General features: G+C 39.1%; 1 protein-coding gene and 1 long non-coding RNA gene across 5 annotated transcripts; one reads left to right on the top strand and one right to left on the bottom strand.

Moving 5' to 3' along the window:
- Window positions 1-442: 442 nt before the first annotated feature.
- Window positions 443-8,458, bottom strand: fosl1a (FOS like 1, AP-1 transcription factor subunit a). 2 transcript variants are annotated; one of them, XM_088989849.1, is made up of 5 exons: window positions 8,272-8,458; window positions 8,056-8,165; window positions 5,848-6,117; window positions 3,395-3,502; window positions 443-2,726 (listed from the first exon to the last, which is right to left on the bottom strand). In XM_088989849.1, the coding sequence occupies exons 2-5, from the start codon at window positions 8,158-8,160 to the stop codon at window positions 2,199-2,201; spliced, it is 1,011 nt and encodes a 336-aa protein (XP_088845975.1). In that variant the 5' UTR covers window positions 8,161-8,165; window positions 8,272-8,458; the 3' UTR covers window positions 443-2,198. The 2 variants fall into 2 exon arrangements, with proteins under 2 accessions (XP_088845975.1, XP_088845974.1); XM_088989848.1 differs by having other exon boundaries at window positions 8,056-8,458.
- Window positions 5,857-18,450, top strand: LOC148901813 (uncharacterized). 3 transcript variants are annotated; one of them, XR_016114188.1, is made up of 5 exons: window positions 5,857-5,982; window positions 10,877-10,969; window positions 14,952-15,019; window positions 15,266-15,303; window positions 17,761-18,450. It is a non-coding gene; the product is annotated as an uncharacterized LOC148901813 (long non-coding RNA). The 3 variants fall into 3 exon arrangements; XR_016114187.1 differs by lacking the exon at window positions 15,266-15,303; XR_016114186.1 differs by lacking the exon at window positions 15,266-15,303 and having other exon boundaries at window positions 14,952-14,989.
- Window positions 18,451-19,655: the final 1,205 nt, after the last annotated feature.

A 19,655-nucleotide genomic window follows, 5' to 3' on the forward strand; every position in this document is an offset into this window, starting at 1 on the left:
GCCACAAGGGGACATAAGTCTTCTTGTGCCGGTCCCAAGAATGCATAAATAGAGGGTTGTGTCAGGAAGGGCATCCTACGTAAAAGCTTGGCCAAAACAAACCTCTGAAGATGGCGGACACTGATTCGCTGGGGTGACCCCTTGAAGGGAAAAGCCAAAAGGTAAAGAAGCCTAAATGTTAACTATCATGCAGTTGTCGAGATGTGCACAGTTTTGCCGCAAAATAAATAGCTGTGCCAACTTGAGTCCTGAATTGTCTTAGTGGTGAGGACAAAAATTGTACTCGTGCATGGACCTTAATCTGAATTGCAAGGCAAGAGACGAAATGAGCTTTCCCTATAGAACTGCAGGGCATCCTACTTAATAATGTATCAAAGTATCAAATGAGGAAAGCAATGTGCATTATCGGAAATGCAAAAGTATGACACGGGAAGCGTTTCAGGCGTTGAGAAAGTCTTTATTGTCTCTGAAACAATGCTTAAATGAAAGATGAAAAGTAAGGCACTGCCCACCCATTTTCAAAATATATTACCCTCTCGCAAATAAATATGCTCGCTATTAACTCCTACGGCCCAGCCTTAGTGGTCAATAAAATGTATATTAAAATAAAAATAGCGAAGGAAAACTTTGCCTTCAATCCAAATGTTACATTGTGTCATGTAACAAAGCATAACATTCTTGAATCAAATTACCAAAATATACTTTGATAAATATGCATGCATTGTTCATCTTCAACACAATTGTGGCACTTAAAATTGAGAGGTATAAACTATGTCAATTAGAAAATCTCTAGGGGGGCCCGGTGGTCGACTGGTTAGTGTGTCAGCCTCACAGTGCAGAGGTGCAGTATTTGTGGAGGTTTGCATGTTCTCTATGTGCCTGTGTGGGTTTTCTTCGGGTACTATGTTTCCTCCCACATTCCAAAACATGTGTGGCTAGTTAAAAGAACACTCTAAATTGTCCCTAGCAAACAGTTCAGGGTGCGCAAAAACAGCTGGGATAGGTTCCAGCTGTTTGTGGCCTGTGACCTTTGGTACGATAACTGGATCCGGAAATTTCCATAAAGTAAGGGTGTAATGAATGTATCCGGATATTTCCACTCGGCAAGAGTGTTCTTCTCAAACTGGGATGTAAAGAACCCAGCAGCTTGAGGTCTCCAAAAATTATTTCCAAAAGTGCATCACGTAAAAATATATAACAACATATCCGCCAATAAAACAAATACAAAACCGGTCACTGCTGCCATTCAGTTTGGGCTAATAAAAAAGGCTGACAATTGTGACATCCGCAAATAAATTCGACAAAACAAAATTGAAATGCATAGACGTCTTTTTTTTCCAATAAAAAAAGCACATTTTTCAAAAGTAGTCTTTGACAATTAAATTTGTCATACAAATAAAGTTATATTTTCGTTAAAATGTGACTTTCTTCCCTTGTTGTGATTTTCATAATACTGCAAGTTGATGTTTGAAAAAAATATATATTTTCATCCATTTTTTTCTGAAAAAAAAAATGTTTTTCTAATTCCATTATAACGTCTTTGCCCTCAGGCATATTTTGGGTGAAATATAGTCTCGTAAAAAAATAATGCATCTTTTCTGGAATAAATTTTGCAATAAAACAATTGCAAATAGCTTATATTTTTGAAACTTACTAGAAGTGAAAAGTACTCCTCAAAAATATATGTATTTATTTATACTATTTATTTTTTCAAGAACAAAAGGTATATTTTTATTATATAATTATAATATTCTATAATATAGTTCTATTTCTTTGTAGAAAAAGGGCATATTTACCAAAATAAGTTGAAATATTTCAATTTAAATACAGTTGTATTTTTGAACATCTATTCTAAAATACAACTTTCGCCACCTCCCTGAAAAATCTGACTTTATACTCATAAGATTACGATTTTTTATCAATATTGTTCCTTATTTTTACGCTGAAGAAAAATATGAAATTGTCATATAAGAAATACTTTTTAAAATATGCAGTTTTTAAATCTGATAGCATTTAGTATTACACATAGTACATAAGTTTAAACTAATTAGTGTGACAATGATAAGATGGCTCTTGAAAAACAAAATCACCAAGGACCACCTGGAGTAGAGAATGCCTTTCCGAAAAAAAAAAAAAAAAAAACAAGCTTGAATCATTTTTGGAAGGTTTGAAATTGTCGCTTGCAATCACGTCATCAGTCACAAGGTGAGTATGGTGGGTGAGTGCAGTGAGTGATCTGACTGGTCGCCGCTGCTGCTGCTGCGCCGGTGCGCCACACCGCAGGGTTGCGGCGCCTGATGGGCCACGTCCACCGGGGCTGATGGGTACGTGAAAATCATACTTGCCGTGAAAGGAGTGAGGGAAGGTGTTGAGGTCAGGATGGGGGTGTGCAGGGCTTCGGACTCTTGGCTGATGGCCAGTGTTGACGATGAAAATGAGGATGCGGGGGAAGTCTTGGTGGGGATGGTGATCTTGGGTTTGGGCTTTTCCACCTTAGCTGGCTGTTTGGGTTGCGACGGTCCGGGTACGCTGTAGTCCTCGGGCTCCATCTTGATACCAGCCAAGGACGCGAGCGTGGCGCCGGTCTCCGAGTCCGAGTCTGAGTCTTGGATTTTACAGATGGGACGGTGAGCCTCCAAAACCAGCTCTAGCTTCTCTTTCTGTTTTTGCAATTCGGCTATCTCTTTCTGTAAACGGGACTTTTCATCCTCCAGCACATCCGTCTCCTGATACACACAAAACGACAAACTTGACATTTAAGGCCTGCTGGAGACCAGTACAAATCCAAAAGTCATACATAATGACATAAACCCCCTCCCCTCGATCACCCAATTAATTGTGACCTGTTTTTTTAACCTATCCTCCACAGTGTTCCCTCGCTATTAGCAAAAATCTGTAAGCAACTGACACAGGGTAACCCAAAAAGATGTGCACCCATGAACGTTTCAATTATGCCTTTGATTAAAAAGCTATTTATTTCAAATGACAACCACACATTATTCGGTTTACGAAAGACCATTCACCAGAGTTTCAGCTATTTCTGTCCATTTTTAGTCAATTTATGGCTTCCCCGAGATGTGTTCCAAATGTTCACCATTTTGTTGCAAGCAAACCTGTACTCAAGGTTGTCAATCACTTTCACACACTCCTCTTTCGGGAGAAAACATTGCTGCAGTGAAGGACTCAGGAGGACGCATCTTTTTGGGTCACCCTCCCGAAAGAGGAGTGTGTAAAAGTGATTTGCCAACTTTGTCAGACGAGTACAGGTTTATGATGTTATAATTGCCTATTCATGCCACAAGACTGTTTGAAACCAACAAGCGTTCAGTAATGGTCAGTGTTGGAAATGAGCACTTTCATCATTCTTGTAGTTTTGCTGAATTTGTACACTCACGTTTTGCAACGCGTCAGTCAGCTCCCGACGGCGATTGCGACATTTGGCAGCTGCCAGTTTGTTACGTTCTCTCCTTATTCTTCGTCTTTCCAGCTCCTCGTGAGACAACTGGAACAAAAAAACAACAATAAGAACAATAAGTGACTAATACTGAAAGGAATTGATAATTCCATTCGAAGCTAACATCAGATTTGATCATTTAAACTGAAGGAAGAATGTTGAAGTGAGTGGAAGCACTTCATTTCACAAGCCACTGGTGTTTGTTCAATCACAACCGTGCTCTGATGTCATACTGAAGCATCTGTAGCTAATGACAAACCTCTTTGCTCTTCCACCATGGAAAAAGTAGATCATGGACCTGTGAATCCACTTTAGTGATGCTTTCATTTGGTGATATGCCCTGATTTTTTTTTTATGAAAAATTTATTTTTTGGCTGAGAATTATGATAAATGTAAACATGATAGCTTTGGGAAAAAAGTGTAAGTAAATAGATCTTGTGTCAGAAATATTATGGATTACATACTTTGAGCAAATTATACAAATATTATGATATCATAATTAGATTGCTATGTCTGTCTGTCTGTCTGTCATCTATCCCTCCATCCGACACCCCATCTATCCAGAGGTGAGTCACCTCTAAAATCTTGCTATGACTAAAGCTACTTAAAAAAGTGAAAGGTACAAGTAGGCAGTCGTACAAATAAAATAGAACCATCATGATGACACAGAACAAAATTGCCAGTCTAATCCATGAGTCATCGCATAAAATCTTTAAAATGTCCCTGCTTTTGTGTCGGTGCTGCATCCCAACTCAGCTTCCATCCAGCACAGGCGCTGACTGGCGGCGTATTGAAGAGTGCGCCGTCGCTCCGCAGTTTCCCGCCCTTTCAAAAGACTGATGAGTCACACTCTCTCTGAGCCCAACAGTGACTCAGGTGTGAGTCACGCTACGTGACTTGCGAGCTCTCTGAGTCAACTACGAGTCCACTTCCTGTGCGATTTACACTACGAGAAAATAAACGACCCCGCCCTCCGCCCCCTGTGGCACTGGAGGCGGGGGGCCACTGGCCTCACACTTACGCTGAAGTACGAGTAAATACTTGAGTAAAAAATTGGTGAAAATGAGAAGTTATGATTCAACTCACTTGAGGAGGAAAAATAAGAAGTAGTGATTCAACTAATAAACTAATAAAGGCAAATCCAATCCAATCAACTCATGGTGGTGTGGTAAAAATGAAAAAGTAGACCTTGCGGTGTAATAGTATATAGCTACAAATGAATTTCAATTTTGAGTGCTCACACTCCATGTACAGTACATATACTTGAAAATAAAGATTGGTCAGAGAGCAGGAACTGGATGGATTCAACTCTAATACTTAAAAAAAGTAAAAGTAAAAAGCTACAGACTTTGAAATGTACTCAAATATTGCAATGAAAACTTATTTTAACTCGAAATGATGCCACTGAGAACTAGAGTGGGCTAACTCTACTGTTGTCATTTTTCAAGAATGCCATTTTTTATGTCCTCAATTAAAAATATTGCCGTCCCCTAAATATCATCTTAAAGAAATTCCTGTCTACTGATTCCTGCACTTAACTTAAAAATGACCAAAACATGTTCAGCCCAATTTAGTTTCCAATATGAATTAATTGCTACATGACAAAAATTCTCCATATGATACAAAATGGATTCAACAAATCATTTGAATAGATTCGCCTCTTGGCCAGTGAGGTGATGCTATTGTATAGATGTGGACTACATTTTACCAAAATACAGTAAAATGTAAATCAAAGCAAATAGCAACTGAGTGAAGCTGTACACAACTTTTAAAACTGAACTAATCTGTTTTAAAATGTAATCTCCTGAGGCTGTACAAAGTGGCAAGTGTAATTTGAGTTGTGTTTGACATTGGAAAAAGCACCTGTTTTCAATGTGATGCTGATAGAAAAATAAATACCAGTAAATAAATATACAAATAATTCAATTACACACACCTGGAAAAAAAGCTGCTTGTACAGTAACAAATGATTTCGTACTTTGTTATTTCCAATTTGACAGTTTTTTTTCCAAGGATTAACGTTGGTTCAGAAGGTTCAACTGTTGAATCAGGTCAGTGTACTTCAAGCCTTTATTTGTTGTTTTTTTGCAGCAGTGCTCAACCGCCAATATTTGTTTGTCCCAAAAGATAGTTTGACCTGGTCAATATTGTCTCAAAGTCATCAAGTGAAGAAATAGATAAACAGCGTGCGTGCACACGTCAAAAAAAATCTAATTCATCAGGTTGTGTCTCCACGTATTCGTTACGCAAGGCCAATTGGAACAGCTCCGATGTATCAGTGAGTGTCACAGGATATTGCGCACTAGTTTTGACATACATCGATCCGGCATTGACTCATTTTCCGTGATCACACGTTGTCCCAGAAACCCCACTAGTATATTCATTTGCCTTACGTGTTGGTCGTTTCTGCGTCGTGTCGTACCCATGGCCAGGTTGGCGCTGTCTCTGATGATGCCCGGCCGGATGGAGTGTGAATGGGATGGCGGTGGAGGCGGTGGACCTGGCGGGCGTGTCCTGGATAGGGATGGGTAAGGTGGTACTGGGGAGCGGGAAGGACCCGGCGGATGCATGAGGGAGGGCTGCACTAGCCACTGGAGGTCCTGGCTGGTTGTGATGGCATTGAGGCTAGGCACAAATTGGCTTGTTCCGGGGATTGTTAACTTCTGTCAAAACACAACAACAACAACAGGCATCCGTATTCTGATCAGCACTAAATGGATGAAAAATTACAATGTTGTAATACTGTATACAGTATATGGTATATGGGTGTCAAACTCATTTCTTGTCGCTGTCCACATTGTAGTGACTGTTTCATCTCAGGGGCCGTTATAAATTTGGGATAGCAATTAAAATATTCAATGCTCTCCACATTTTACAGATAGAGCGCACAACAAATTAGTGAACAACAAGTTTTCAAATTTGAAGTAAAATATAATGACTGTTATTGTGGTTTACATACGGCAATTTGTAAATTTGGTTCAGACATTTGCAAGCAACATGGAATTTCGCAAGTTTGATTTGCAAGTTTGATTTCCGAATAAAATGATCTGATGGGCCAGATTTGGCCCATGGGACTTGACTTTGACACCACTGGTATATACGGTCCATCGATTTGGAGATTTTGTGGGGTGGGAAAATGTACAAAACTTACATTTATTGTTCTGAGGCCAAAGTCGCGTCTAATCTTAAAATAGTTTTAGTGCCCATTAATGGGCTTTCGGGCTACTCTGCAATTGTGTTGAAGTGAAGGGAGGAGCTTCATTTTGTCAGGCTATGCTGTGTCTCATTACAAGCCAAAATTTGAAGTACTAACAAGGTAAAGTTGTGTTGCTGCTCCAATAAAGTCAACATAAATGGCGCAGAATAAGTGCAGTACCGCAATGCTCTCAAATATGGGAAAGGGCAGCTGTTCACGGTTTCATGGATGTCTTAATATAGCAAAACAATTTGATACATTCCTTTAAATGACCCTTAATATCCAGTTTAATTCCTATAAATTCCCACGTAAGGTAATAAATTTGTAATATTTTCAAAAATGCTCATCTTAAATTACTGGAAATTTAATCGGAATTTCTACCCTTTCTTACCCTTTTGTAAGCACTGGTGAGTAAAACTAGTGGTGGATTCCCCACCCTTGCTACAATCTAATATATTTCCCAACGTTTCATAACTCAAGTCACATATTTCATATTGAAAAAGAAAAATCCCACAATGCCATTACACAGTGTTACCTTTGTATTTGTATGGATATGGCAGGAATTGCAAAAATCCGCTCGTAATTATTATCTATAATGCTACAAGATGCTGCCAAAGCACATGTTTTGCCTAAATGGGATTTAAAAGCATTATAATGTATACCTTTCACCATGAAGTTGAAGCACATAAAATTGTCCTGCCTTTCACTGTGCAGTATTGCAAATGCATTGAGAGTTGATAAAAGGTAAATAATTGGTCAATAAATAATTCTTGGGCAAATTTGGTGAAAACTAATAATTTCCAGAAGCACAGTAGTTGGGAATTACTTGGTTGGTGACCATACAAGATTGGATTGTGAATACTGTATTTACAAATTCACCAATTTGCCTTTATTTTCTTATCTCCTGTTACTCCCAGGACCATGTCCCCCTTAACGTTTCTTGACCAGGGTGTCGGTTTTTCAATTATATATATTTTTTGCTTTGTTTTGTTAATGTGATTTCATGACAACTGTAAGGGCTCATCGGTCATTAATTAGTCACGGATTTTCATAATTCGCAGTTGGGCTCGACCATAATCCCACCCCACCCGCGAGTATCGGGGATCCGCTGTCTAGACAAAATGATGGACACATGTTTAATTTCTCAACACACAAACACCACGCGAAGCTAATACTTCGGGTTTAAAGGTTTTAGCCTGTTTGTTCCCTTCATTGAACTGTTATTCAATATTTTATTGTTTAATCGATTTCTTTTGAATCATTACAAAGAAGAATGTCAACACAACGGTGCTCACATACTTTTCTACTGTATGTATTGTGTACGTCATAATACGAACACATGTTAATAAGCAAGAATTGACATTTGACAATTGTGATGAATGGTAGCAATAAGCTTACGACTTACCTGTTCTTCTGTGGTGGAAGTACTGGTGCTTTCCAAGGAAGCAGCGTTTGACCCAGAAGCGCCGCCCGCATACACCAGGTTGCCACTTCCGTGACCTCGGTACATCCTTTCTGTTGATATATTTATGTATATATTTTTAAATCAAATAAGTGCTGCCAAGAAAGGTCGAGATGGTATAATATAGTCCACGCGAGTGTTGAAAAAAGAAAGTTTTACATTAAAAGTGAACCCAATCTGAACGTGAGGCAAGTCGGTCGAGTCCAAGCGCAGACGGATCGAAGGGGTGTAAAAGAAGGAATAAACGTTATGTTTTTGCTCCAGTAGTCCTTAAACTTCTAGAATCGACTATTGGCGTATCATGTGATGATGACTCACTCACGTAGAAATCATAATGTGGCGGTCTTTGTGCCGTTGTAAACTCTTAAAGCGGGACGAACATTTTGACACGCCCCTCATCGTTTACGGGAAATAATGGTGTCTGGAATCTCTCGCGGAATTCAGACACGTGACATGACGTAGATTTCCTAATATGGTGAGAGTTTCCTTCGGCCGGGACACTTGAAACTCAGAGCCACACCGACCGCTGTTAATACATTTGGGAAAAACACATTTTGGTGTCTCGTTATTCAGACTTGTGTCTGATCGAAGAGTATGAAAAAATATTCACTGTCAGTGAGTCATTTTCAGTTTTGCGTGAGTCACGAAAGTGAAAGTCAAAACTTCGTGGCCAATATTATTTTACATCTATGCCAGTGACGTGCGGTGAGGTTCATGGCTGGTGAGGCACCGGTGTCATCACAGTCAGATTTACAAACATATGAACTATACAGAGTAGTTTATTCACCACTTGATTGGCAAGAGTTAACGTGTTTTGTTTAAAATGTCATGTCAGTATTCTTTATATAAACTGTAGCATAGAAAAAAAGAATAAAAAACGTGATTATCGTGTTATCTTTACTTATAAATGAAGTCCATGTGCCGCTCCTTCTGAAAAAGGGCATAGATAACTTCTTTGTAGAAGCCTTCCTTATCTTTCGTCAGTTTTAAAAGTCTCTCTATTTCTTTTAATTTCGATATGTAATCCTCCATTCTGAAAATAAGGCCAAGCAACACGAAAAAATGACTGGATGGTTGCTCTCACTAATTCTGTTATTCTGCAGCCGAGGAGGCGCAAGAAGAATCTGTAATCACCAGCGCCCCCTGTCATGAGGCAGGAGAACTGTGTGCCTCACATATGCACACAGTTTTGATAAAAAAAAAAATATATAATCAAATAAACACTGTAGTACAGTGTTTACAATGTAAAATGACTCTACAGTATATACACCAGCTAAACTGTAGAAATTTAGTTCATATACTAAAAGTGTTTGAACACTTTAATAGCGATATGCAGAGGGACAGCAATGCAGTCCCACTGCAGAGCAAGCCAGCACAGTTAGCAGAGTCATTGCGCAATCAATGGTGAGGCTCAGCCAGCCCCTGCCTCACCGCTTGTCCCTATTTAGTATTTGAACGGTAAATGCAAAAATTCAGCGATTTTGAAAAAAAAAATCAAAAAATGGTGAAGTTAAATGGAAAATAACTGTAAAGTACAAATCACTAAATAAATATAACTGTTTAATTTATTTGTTCATTTGATATTTCCATGATGACAGATGAGGCACAACCTCACCTGCCTCCCCTGACTGCACGTCACTGGTAAAATTGCATTCTATTCTTGTCGTGCACTGTGTTTTTCTAATCTGACATAATAAATGTGCTTTTCAGTTAGTGTAGGTTCAATCGATAATATTTACCATCATGGAGTGAAGATCGTGTTATTTTATAGTGCATATCTAATTATACTATCAGGTTTTTTTTCTAATTCCAATGCGCTTAAACTCCTCCACAAAGACATATTTCATCAGGTGAAAATATTGTAACTAATTCAGTAGACACATAATTACATTTTTAACATACTACAGTATTGTGGTTGGCATTGTGTGGTTATAATACTTACACATGCATCATTGATAAGGTATCTTTTTATATTATGTTCCAACAATGAGTGGTGACACTATGAACGTTGCACACCGGGGCCAATTATGAAACATGCAATTGAGGGTGTGGGGCCTTTCTTCACAAACCACATCAATGTGCACGCATGCCTGTGGAAATGAGTCAGCCTGTTGCCACAAAAGCTGCCGTATCAAATTGCTGTCCATTTTCAATGACAGCTTTTGTGCTGATGAACACTACTTTTTCACCTACGGGGGAAAAAAAGTAAAAGCTATGCAGTGTGAATTCAGTATAAGCTGACTTAATGTCACAACAGCTGCTGCGTGTGCAGTTCCCCTGAGGACATGCAGGGTTCCCGGCATGGGCTGACTTCTCCTGGCTGCTGACTGTTAGACCAGCATCTCGTGTTACTGCACACGAGTGGTGACTGATTACAGCCTTAGGACTAATATTTGTAACCTGTTACAATACAATACAATTCAATACATTACTATATGTTCTCCTCAGTTGGTGGCATTTTGTTTAATTGCACTGGTTCTAGAAAAAAAAGTAATTGGGGGTCAAATCAGATGTTACCTTTTACAACTTACTATGTCAATATAATTTGCCTCCAAGATCACATGCAACTTCAAATATATTAACAAAGAGACATAACCTTTACCCAAAACACTTCGAATGCAAAACATAGACATGCTTTATCATGGTACGGGTCACTGTGAAGTCACGTGAGTATCAAAGTGAAACCGCCAGCAGCACGTGGACTTCCTACACGCCGCGATGGGTTGCTCATTGATCTGTTTTACTGTCAAGTGTCTCCTTTCAGAATGCCAGCCTGTAAGAATCATGAGGCAACGCTTCCAGGATGCGTATGCTTTCCTAGAGTATGCCGTCATGGCATCGTGTGTGTTTGCTAAAGGTGAGTGTCAAATGTCTCAATCTATTGGAATGTCATTATGACACGCGCCGCATCTCGATGTTTTACATGACGGGACATGTCGGCCTTTTACCCAATTGCGTTCAACTAAAGCTTGCCTGAAATTTGCCAATCACATTTTGTCGACTACGCAAAGGCAATTGTGTATTTATTGGATATACTACTGGTGCACTCAGGCGTCGGACGTTGCCCTCACCAATATGACAATTCAGTGTACTAGTAGAACGACGATGGTGAAGTTGTAAACTCTTACAGTGAGATGTTTTCACTAAACAAATACCCTTTCGTCACATCAATTTAACCTTGGTGGTCGACTAATGTACTGAACGAGTAACATATGCACTACAAAGCCCAACTGGCAGGCATGCGTCACACACTTTTAACTTCTGGATCAATTATAGAACCTCCATATAGCAAATACATGTAGGAACCTCCTTAAAATAAATGTAGGAACCTCCTTCTCACCAAGAATAAGATGTTATGAATGAAAATTATGTTATTCCTTACAAGTACCCCGAGTGAAATTGTAAAATTCTTCCAGTTCAAATCAAGCGCATCACTAATAGTACATTACTAGTAGATGTCAACCAGTGCAGTTTTGCCTCATAGTAAGACATAATAGTTTGACTACGAGAAAGATTAGGCTGTATCATATTCTGCATAGTTAGATCTCTTGTTTTTATTTATAATTTTATCTGTGGTTTTATTTATGTCCCAGTTTTGTGATTGAAGTGTCCTTGTGAGCTTTGCAAGGTGCTTATAAATAAAATGTATTATTATTATTATTATAGTGGTGTGTAGAGTGCATAGTTGATCTTCTATTTGGCCTAAATTGGGCTAATAGTGTGCAGAAATGTCATACACTATCTGAAAAAAACATTCTACACAATTTCAGTTGTAGTACTACTGCTGCTCAGATGTCAACCACAGCCATATTCCCTGACGAGTAACATGTTGTTTGTCGTGTTACTAGACCAAGAAATGTATAAATAATCTTGAATTGAACAGTTTCGGATTATGAATAAATAATTTGGTGGCTGCTGCTCTGCTCACCTTCCCTCCAAAAGTGAAGGAAGTTAGGGATTCCATTGCAATTTACTCACCCTAAAATCACCATATTCATTCACTTACTCACCAGCACCCGCCCACACACATCCCATACAAAACACCCACACAGCCACACACAGCCCCCCCCCACCCCCACATACACGCACAAGAGTTCACGTTGAGTAACAGCAACCATATGCCACATAGCATTATATGTACTTGGGTTTGTTGTTGTAAAAGTCATTAATTGATACAAAAACAATTATGTAACAAAAATATGGATATCTAATAAAGATGTTTGGGAAACAAGCAGGCCCCCGGTCAGCTTCAATGTTCCAGAAAGATGGCGGCTGTGACGAGATTGTACTTTGCCTGATAGCATGACATCTATGATAACATAAAACAGTGGGTGACGTGTAAGTGGTTCAGGTAAAGGATTGATAGTATTATGAAAGGTTCACATAAACCTCGATATGATAGCGATTTCGAGCAAATGATCTGTACACGTCGGCCACACCTTTACGCATTTCACTCTATTACTCTTCCCAATCAAAAGTAAAATGCACTGCATCCGATGATGCATATAAACTTGACACAGGTTCATACTCAGTAATTAGATTGTATTGACTAGCAAACAGTTCAGGGTGTACCCCACTGACTGCCCAATTACAGCTTGGTTAGGCTCCAGCACGCCTGCTTCTTTGGTGAAGTTTAGGTGGCTCTGGTAATGTGTGGATGGACATTAACGTATTATTAGCATTGTTATAATTATTACTGTGTCACAGATGAAAAATGGATTATAGTCTAATTACAATGAATACACAGCTGTACTTAAACAAATCTTCACTGATCTCGAAAACCTACGTGACGTCACATCATCCCAATGACTGTGACCAGGGGTGGTCAACTGATTAGCCTTGTCGCAATTACCAAACGTCAGCAGGGTATGTCTCTATGGCCTGCCAAAAATACATAAAGAAGGGTTCCCCCTCAGACCCATTGTTTGTAGCATTGACTTCTCTACATACAATGTAGCCAAATATTTAAAAACTATCTTAGCTCCGTTGGTTGGTAACACAGAATATCACGTAGAGAACACCACGGGGTTTGTAGAGAGTGTCAAAGACCTCATATTGGAACCTGAGGAAACATTGGCATCTTATGATGTGACTTTTCTCTTTACATCTGTCCCAACTCCAGCAGCAGTCTCAGTGGTGAGGACGAGACTGCTGGCGGACGTTTCTCTGCATGAAAGAACCAAACTTAAACCGGACCACATCTGCCAATTGTTGGAAATCTGCCTTAATACTACATATTTACAATTTAGGGAGAAATTTTACAAACAAATTCATGGTTGTGCTATGAGCTCACCGGTTTCACCCATAGTGGCTAATCTGTACATGGAAGAGATAGAGAAACAGGCCCTCACATCCTTCCCGGGGACAAAACCGACCAATACTTACATATTGATTCTAACCACCCTTTACAACACAAACTAGGAGTTATCAGAACCCTACAGCATAGGGCTAAACTAATACCAACAAGCGTTGAAGGTAGAGAAAAGGAGTCAAAACATATCAGGAGAACACTCACAAACTGTGGGTACCCTCAGTGGTCATTTAACAAATGTCAGAAAGAAAGAATAGGGAATGAAACCAAAAATTCTGAAGATACTAAAAGGAGAGGAGTAGCAGTACCTTACATTGCAGGAGTTTCTTCGATGAAAAGGTTTCTTCAGGCGTCATCTGTACTTCTTTGAAGGTGTCTGACGTTTCGCTTCTTATCCAAGAAACTTTGTCAGCAAACTAAAGTCTGGTAGTAAGATTTTAGTTACTTTAGCAAACTAAAGTCTTACTACCAGTAAGACTGACGAAGTTTCTTGGATAAGAAGCGAAACGTCCGACACCTTCAAAGAAGTACAGATGACGGCTGAAGAAACCTTTTCATCGACAGGGTAAGAAAGTTAATCTCCTTCGTGCCGTGATTTTTTGTGAATTATTAGGGCATTGCTTTCCACGTTTCAGAATCAGAATCAGAATCATCTTTATTGCCATGTATTCCTTGTATGTAGAACACACAAGGAATTTGTTTCCGGTAGAACACGCTGCACTAGTATCGTCGTAAAAAAAAAAAAAACTGCTAAGTGGCACTGTACAGTTCCATTTTGGCTACTGTTGAAAGAGTTTCATCGGACATTTATCATTCAGTTAAAATATTGTTGAGCGTTGTGAGTCACAACCTTACTCTTGAGCTGCTGGGCTTCGATAGCATGAAACTAATAATAATACTAATAATAATAATACATTTCATTTATAAACGCCTTTCAAAACTCTCAAGGACACTTTACAGTCACAGGATATTTTTTCTGCGGGTGAGCTGCGACAGCCACACGCGCCAGCGTTTACTCAAATGTCAATTAACTCTGAGTTTAGAGCTCAAGCATCAATATTAAACACAGCAGCAGAGTGCGGTTTCGCATGTATGGTCGAATGTGTCACCGTTTTTTTTATGTTATTGAACCTAACGTCAGCGATAAGAGCTGGATTTACCACACTGTGCACGTGGCACGTGAATCAAATGCTGCAGCAAAATAGTCATCGTTTTTTATATAACAGACATCTATTCTCAGTTATTACTTGCCAAGAGGTCGTTAAAGCCGAAACTGGTGACAAGCATAATCCGAGGCGTTTATCTTTAGCTACACGTGCAGATGTATGAGAATTGTATGTTTTACTGGACCAAATGTTTCCCGAACTTTACCGAACGAAGGTGAAAAATAATGGGTTGGAAATTGTGCCGTCAAATGAAATTTCGTAGGGAATCACACGTTTATTGAACAATGCGGAGCGGAACTGCAAAATCCACAACAGGTGTTTGATTCATGTTTTCTTCTTTTCCTTTTGGCTTTTTCCTTCAGGGGTCGCCACAGCGAATCTGAGTCCTCCATCTTCCGAGGTTTGATTCATGTGTGGAGCTATAAATATGGTAGTTCAATAAAAATATTTTTATTTTATACTTTTTATATATTTTTTTCATATAAAAATATATTAACGCATGTCAAAATCAAATATAATCTTAATAGAAGTATGATATGAATAATGTTTTAAAATAAATAGTAATACAAATTATAAATTGTCCGTTTTACAATGTAGTTGTTTTGAATTATGGAATTCAGATAATTGTAAATATGGTACAGTTTTAAAAAAATCCCCCAAAATCCTTTTTTTCTAGATCATTTCTGACCTTTTGGAACATTGAAGAATGAGGAGGTATACATATCATTGTACCATTGTTCAATGGTATGAGGTAAAAAAGGAATACTGTATGTTTAAATTCACTATTGTCTGATCCAGTTGCATTAAAAGGTGCTTTATTTCTAACAGCAATATCAGTTGCAAAAGTCATATGCGTGCCAGTTTGCATTTGGAATGTCGCTGCAGCTCGTCTTCTCCCATATTGTTGCAAATAAGTAAGGGGAAAAAAGTTACAATATCCAGACATGTCTATGATGTTTAATAATAATAATAATAATAATAATAATAATAATAATAATAATACATTACATTACATTTTGAGCGCCTTTCAAAAATCTCAAGGACATTTTACAGTCACAGACTGTCACGTTTTGCAAGGTGGTGATGGCGGTTGCGGATCCCAAAAAGCCGGCATGAGCAGTGACGTGCGGTGAGGTTCATGGCTGGCGAGGCACTGACGTCATCACAGTCAGATTTACAAACATGAACTCTATCTACACTGTAGATTCTACAGAGTAGCTTATTCACCATTTGATTGGCAACCGTTAATGTGTTTTGTTTAAAATGTCATGTCAGCATTCTTTATATAAACTGTAGCATAGAAAAAAAAGATTAAAAAAAAAACGTGATTATGTTACCTTTACTTATAAATGAAGTCCATGTGCCGCTCCTTCTGAAGAAAGGCATCGATAACTTCTTTGTAGAAGCCTTCCTTATTTTTCTTCAGTTTTAAAAGTCTATTTCTTTCAATTTAGATATGTAATCGTCCATTCTGAAAATAAGGCCAAGCAACACGAAAAAATGACTGGATGGTTGCACTTAACCTGCTAACTGTTTACTGTCGCTTGCTCTCACTAATTCTATTATTCTGCAGCCGAGGAGGCGCTAGAAGAATCTGTAATCACCAGCGCCCCCTGTCATGAGGCAGGAGAACTGTGTGCCTCACCTATGCACAAAGTTTTGATAAAAATAAAATAAAATAAACACTGTAGTACAGTGTTTATTATGTACAGTGACTGTACATTATATACACCAGCTAAACTGTATAAATTCAGTTCATATACTAAAAGTGTTTGAACACTTTAATCATGATATGCAGAGGGACAGCAATGCAGTCTCACTGCAGAGCAAGCCAGCACAGTTAGCATAGTGATTGCGCAATCCACGGTGAGGCTCAGCCGGCTGCTGTCTCACCGCTCGTCTCTACTTAGTACAGTAAAGTCTCGTTATATCGATATCGGATATATCGATAGTCCCGGTTATATCGATACTGTTTCTATGCACGCACGGAGAAAATTACATGCAAACAGGGTCGGATATATCGATAGTCCCGGTTATATCGATATTTTTTCGGACTCCCTTGAATATCGATATAACGAGACTTTACTGTATTTGAACGGTAAATGTGAAAAGTCCGCGATTTTGAAAAAAAAATCCAGAAATGGTGCAGTTAAATGGAAAAGAACTTTAAAGTACAAATCACTAAATAAATATACATTTATTTTTTCATTTGATATTTCCATGATGACAGGTACTGGCTCACCTGACTGCACGTCACTGGGCATGAGGTTGTGTTTGTCAAATTGTATTAAAGTAAAGTCATCAGGAACAAAATGTAAAACCTCAAAGTCATCTGAACGGAAAAAATACAAAGTATCAAAAGAAAACCAAGATTAAAATTCCGCCAATGTGAAACAAACTGTGAAACAAACACATGCACAGCATACAAAGCATACAACAGCATTCAACAAACCTTTTGAGTGTCACTGATTGGGAACGACCAGCACCTGCGAGACATCAGGCAGGGCTGACAGCCTAAATCTTTGGTCGCCAATCGGAACGTGGCAGTCCGCCACTGATCGGGACGACCAGCACCTGTGAAAGTGCAGGCGGAGCCGACAGCCCCACCCGTTGGTCGCCAACCAGATCATGACACAGACAAACAGAGGTACTATAATAAATAAAATACAATCACACATGTAATACAATAAATAAAATACAATTATAAATAAAAACAAGACAGAGCAAGAAACAGAAGCTTGACAAAGCCTCTTGGATAGGAGGCGAAACGTCAGAAACCTTCAAATTTGTACAGATGACGGCTGAAGATGGACCACTCCTGTACGACTGAGAGCTTACACAGACAAGAAACAAAAGGTTACATGCTTTCTCAGAGAACAAGTTCATGATTGATTTCTATTTTTTGTAAATCAATCAGCTTTGACCATCAACTCAACAGAAACCTCTAATAATGATGAATCAATGCCTCGATTGATCGTGAAAGGCCTCAAAGCCAACCATGAAACATGTCGGCAGACCGGTCAGACAACATTTGTAAGATGTCAAAGCCAAATTGATGCAATTTAGCACACACGTCAACAATGACGAACTCGAACGCTTTTGTTTATTTATTGGCAGAAGGTCAAGTACATTCGACAATTAAAATGTTTGCACTTCCTCTGTGCCTTTCAGATAACCAAATTCACCGGATATATGCTGATGAAACTCGTGTTCCCTCCCACACACGAGGTAGTTGGACAACATGTTCCTCAGTTGTGAGAATCAGTTCCCCTGTAATATTTTCCTGTGCCTTATCACACACCCTGAAGATATATTTTCAACCCTTTATCTGTGCCAAGTGAGCATTGGAACCTTCGTTCGGAACATTGTTATGTTGCAACGATACACTGTGTGCATTTGAAAATACAGTGGGGCTCATTTACTAATAAATCAGTGTGAACTTGTATTCTGTCATGAACAAAGGTTTGGAGAATGACAGGTATTGTTTTTCACGGTTTGTGGCTTCAATATTTTTAGATATACTGTAAGATGTTACTGTGATAAACTTAAAGGACAACCGACGTCTCCAGACAAGTTGTGTCCGTAATTTGTAAAATGGCTTCAACTGACTTCTACTGGGCGTATTTTAATAAGATTCCACCGCATATAGCTATATTTTACGTTTGAAGACTCACGCAGAACATTCAGGAAGTCTTGTTTTTTAGTTGGTGACGAGTCCTCACGTGACGTCAGAAAAGGACTGCTTCCTGACCGTAAAAAAGACGCATTGTAGCGTCTTTCCATCACGTCAATGTATTTTGCTGTACTGTTTTTTTTAAACCCTTGTATTACATCCAAAAGCCGCCAGCAGAGGGAGTCCAAGCTCCATGCAAGGAATGTATCAGCCTGTGGAAACGGGCTGATTTATTCCTCCGAATCTGAAGCCATTGTTTTGATTCTCCAGCAATACAAGACGTCTTGCCGTGACGTCACTAACTGGGGGCGGGACTTTCTGAAAATGCCCAATTCGCAGCTCAATTTTTTTCCAGATTTTGGACACGTTAAGTCATTTTTATTGGTGTTTTGCATTTGACTAAAAATATCATACTGCGTGTTTTGGGTATTTTAGATGCTATAAAACGTTTTTCTTATGTCAGTTAAAAAACAAAAAAGTGACGTCGGTTGCCCTTTAAATATAATTACAAGCATTTCATAAGTGTCAAGTGATTTTAATAACATTTGTTGTTGTGTGTGTGTGTGTGTGTGTGTGTGTGTGTGTGTGTGTGTGTGTGTGTGTGTGTGTGTGTGTGTGTGTGTGTGTGTGTGTGTGTGTGTATGTGCGTGTGTGTGTGTGTGTCTGCGCGTGTACGTGCGCGCGCGCGTGTGTGCGCTTGCGTATGTGCTTCTGCGTGTGTGTATGTGTGTGCGTGTGCTTCTGCGTGTGTGTGCGCGTGCGCTTCTGCGTGTGTGTGCGCGTGCGCTTCTGCGTGTGTGTACGTGTGTGTGCTTCTGCGTGTGTGTGTGCGTGTGTGTGTGTGTGTGTGTGTGTGTGTGTGTGTGTGTGTGTGTGTGTGTGTGTGTGTGTGTGTGCTTCTGTGTGTGTGTGTGTGTGTGTGTGTGTGTGTGTGTGTGTGCGTGTGTGTGTGTGTGTGCGTGTGTGTGTGCGTGTGCGTGTGCGTGTGTGTGTGTGTGTGTGTGTGTGTGTGTGAAATGGGCAGTTAAAATTAACAAAAGAAAATGAATAATTTATCAGAATCAGAATCAGAATCAGAATACCTTTATTCGTCCCGCAATGGGGAAATTTGCAGTCCACAGCAGCAATTGAAGAGGGATGGGGTTGGGGTGGGAGTGAAAGGATAGTAAACAAGATATTCTAAGCATAACAAAATAAAATAAAATAACTTCAACAAAAATAATTATTCAATATATAATAATTCAAAAATAACTTCATAATTACTTCAGACCAATTTATTTGTTCGAGTTGAACAAATGTAAATGCCTTATTTGACGAGGATGAGTTTCACCAACACATTTAAATCACATTAAAATCAACTATTTAGTTTGAGTTGGGGTAACGCGTATTTATT

The sequence above is a fragment of the Hippocampus bargibanti genome, linkage group LG02 (assembly GCF_051943395.1).
Source record: "Hippocampus bargibanti isolate YZ-2025 linkage group LG02, ASM5194339v1, whole genome shotgun sequence".
Lineage (NCBI taxonomy): Eukaryota > Metazoa > Chordata > Actinopteri > Syngnathiformes > Syngnathidae > Hippocampus > Hippocampus bargibanti.

Excerpts from the sequence above, each read along its gene's own strand:
- fosl1a (XM_088989849.1), bottom strand. The coding sequence starts at position 8,160 with ATGTACCGAGGTCACGGAAGTGGCAACCTGGTGTATGCGGGCGGCGCT. Across the intron at positions 6,118-8,055 it reads CTTCCACCACAGAAGAACAG|AAGTTAACAATCCCCGGAAC; the intron begins GTAAGTCGTAAG and ends GTGTTTTGACAG. Across the intron at positions 3,503-5,847 it reads GACGCAGAAACGACCAACAC|TTGTCTCACGAGGAGCTGGA; the intron begins GTAAGGCAAATG and ends TTTTTGTTCCAG.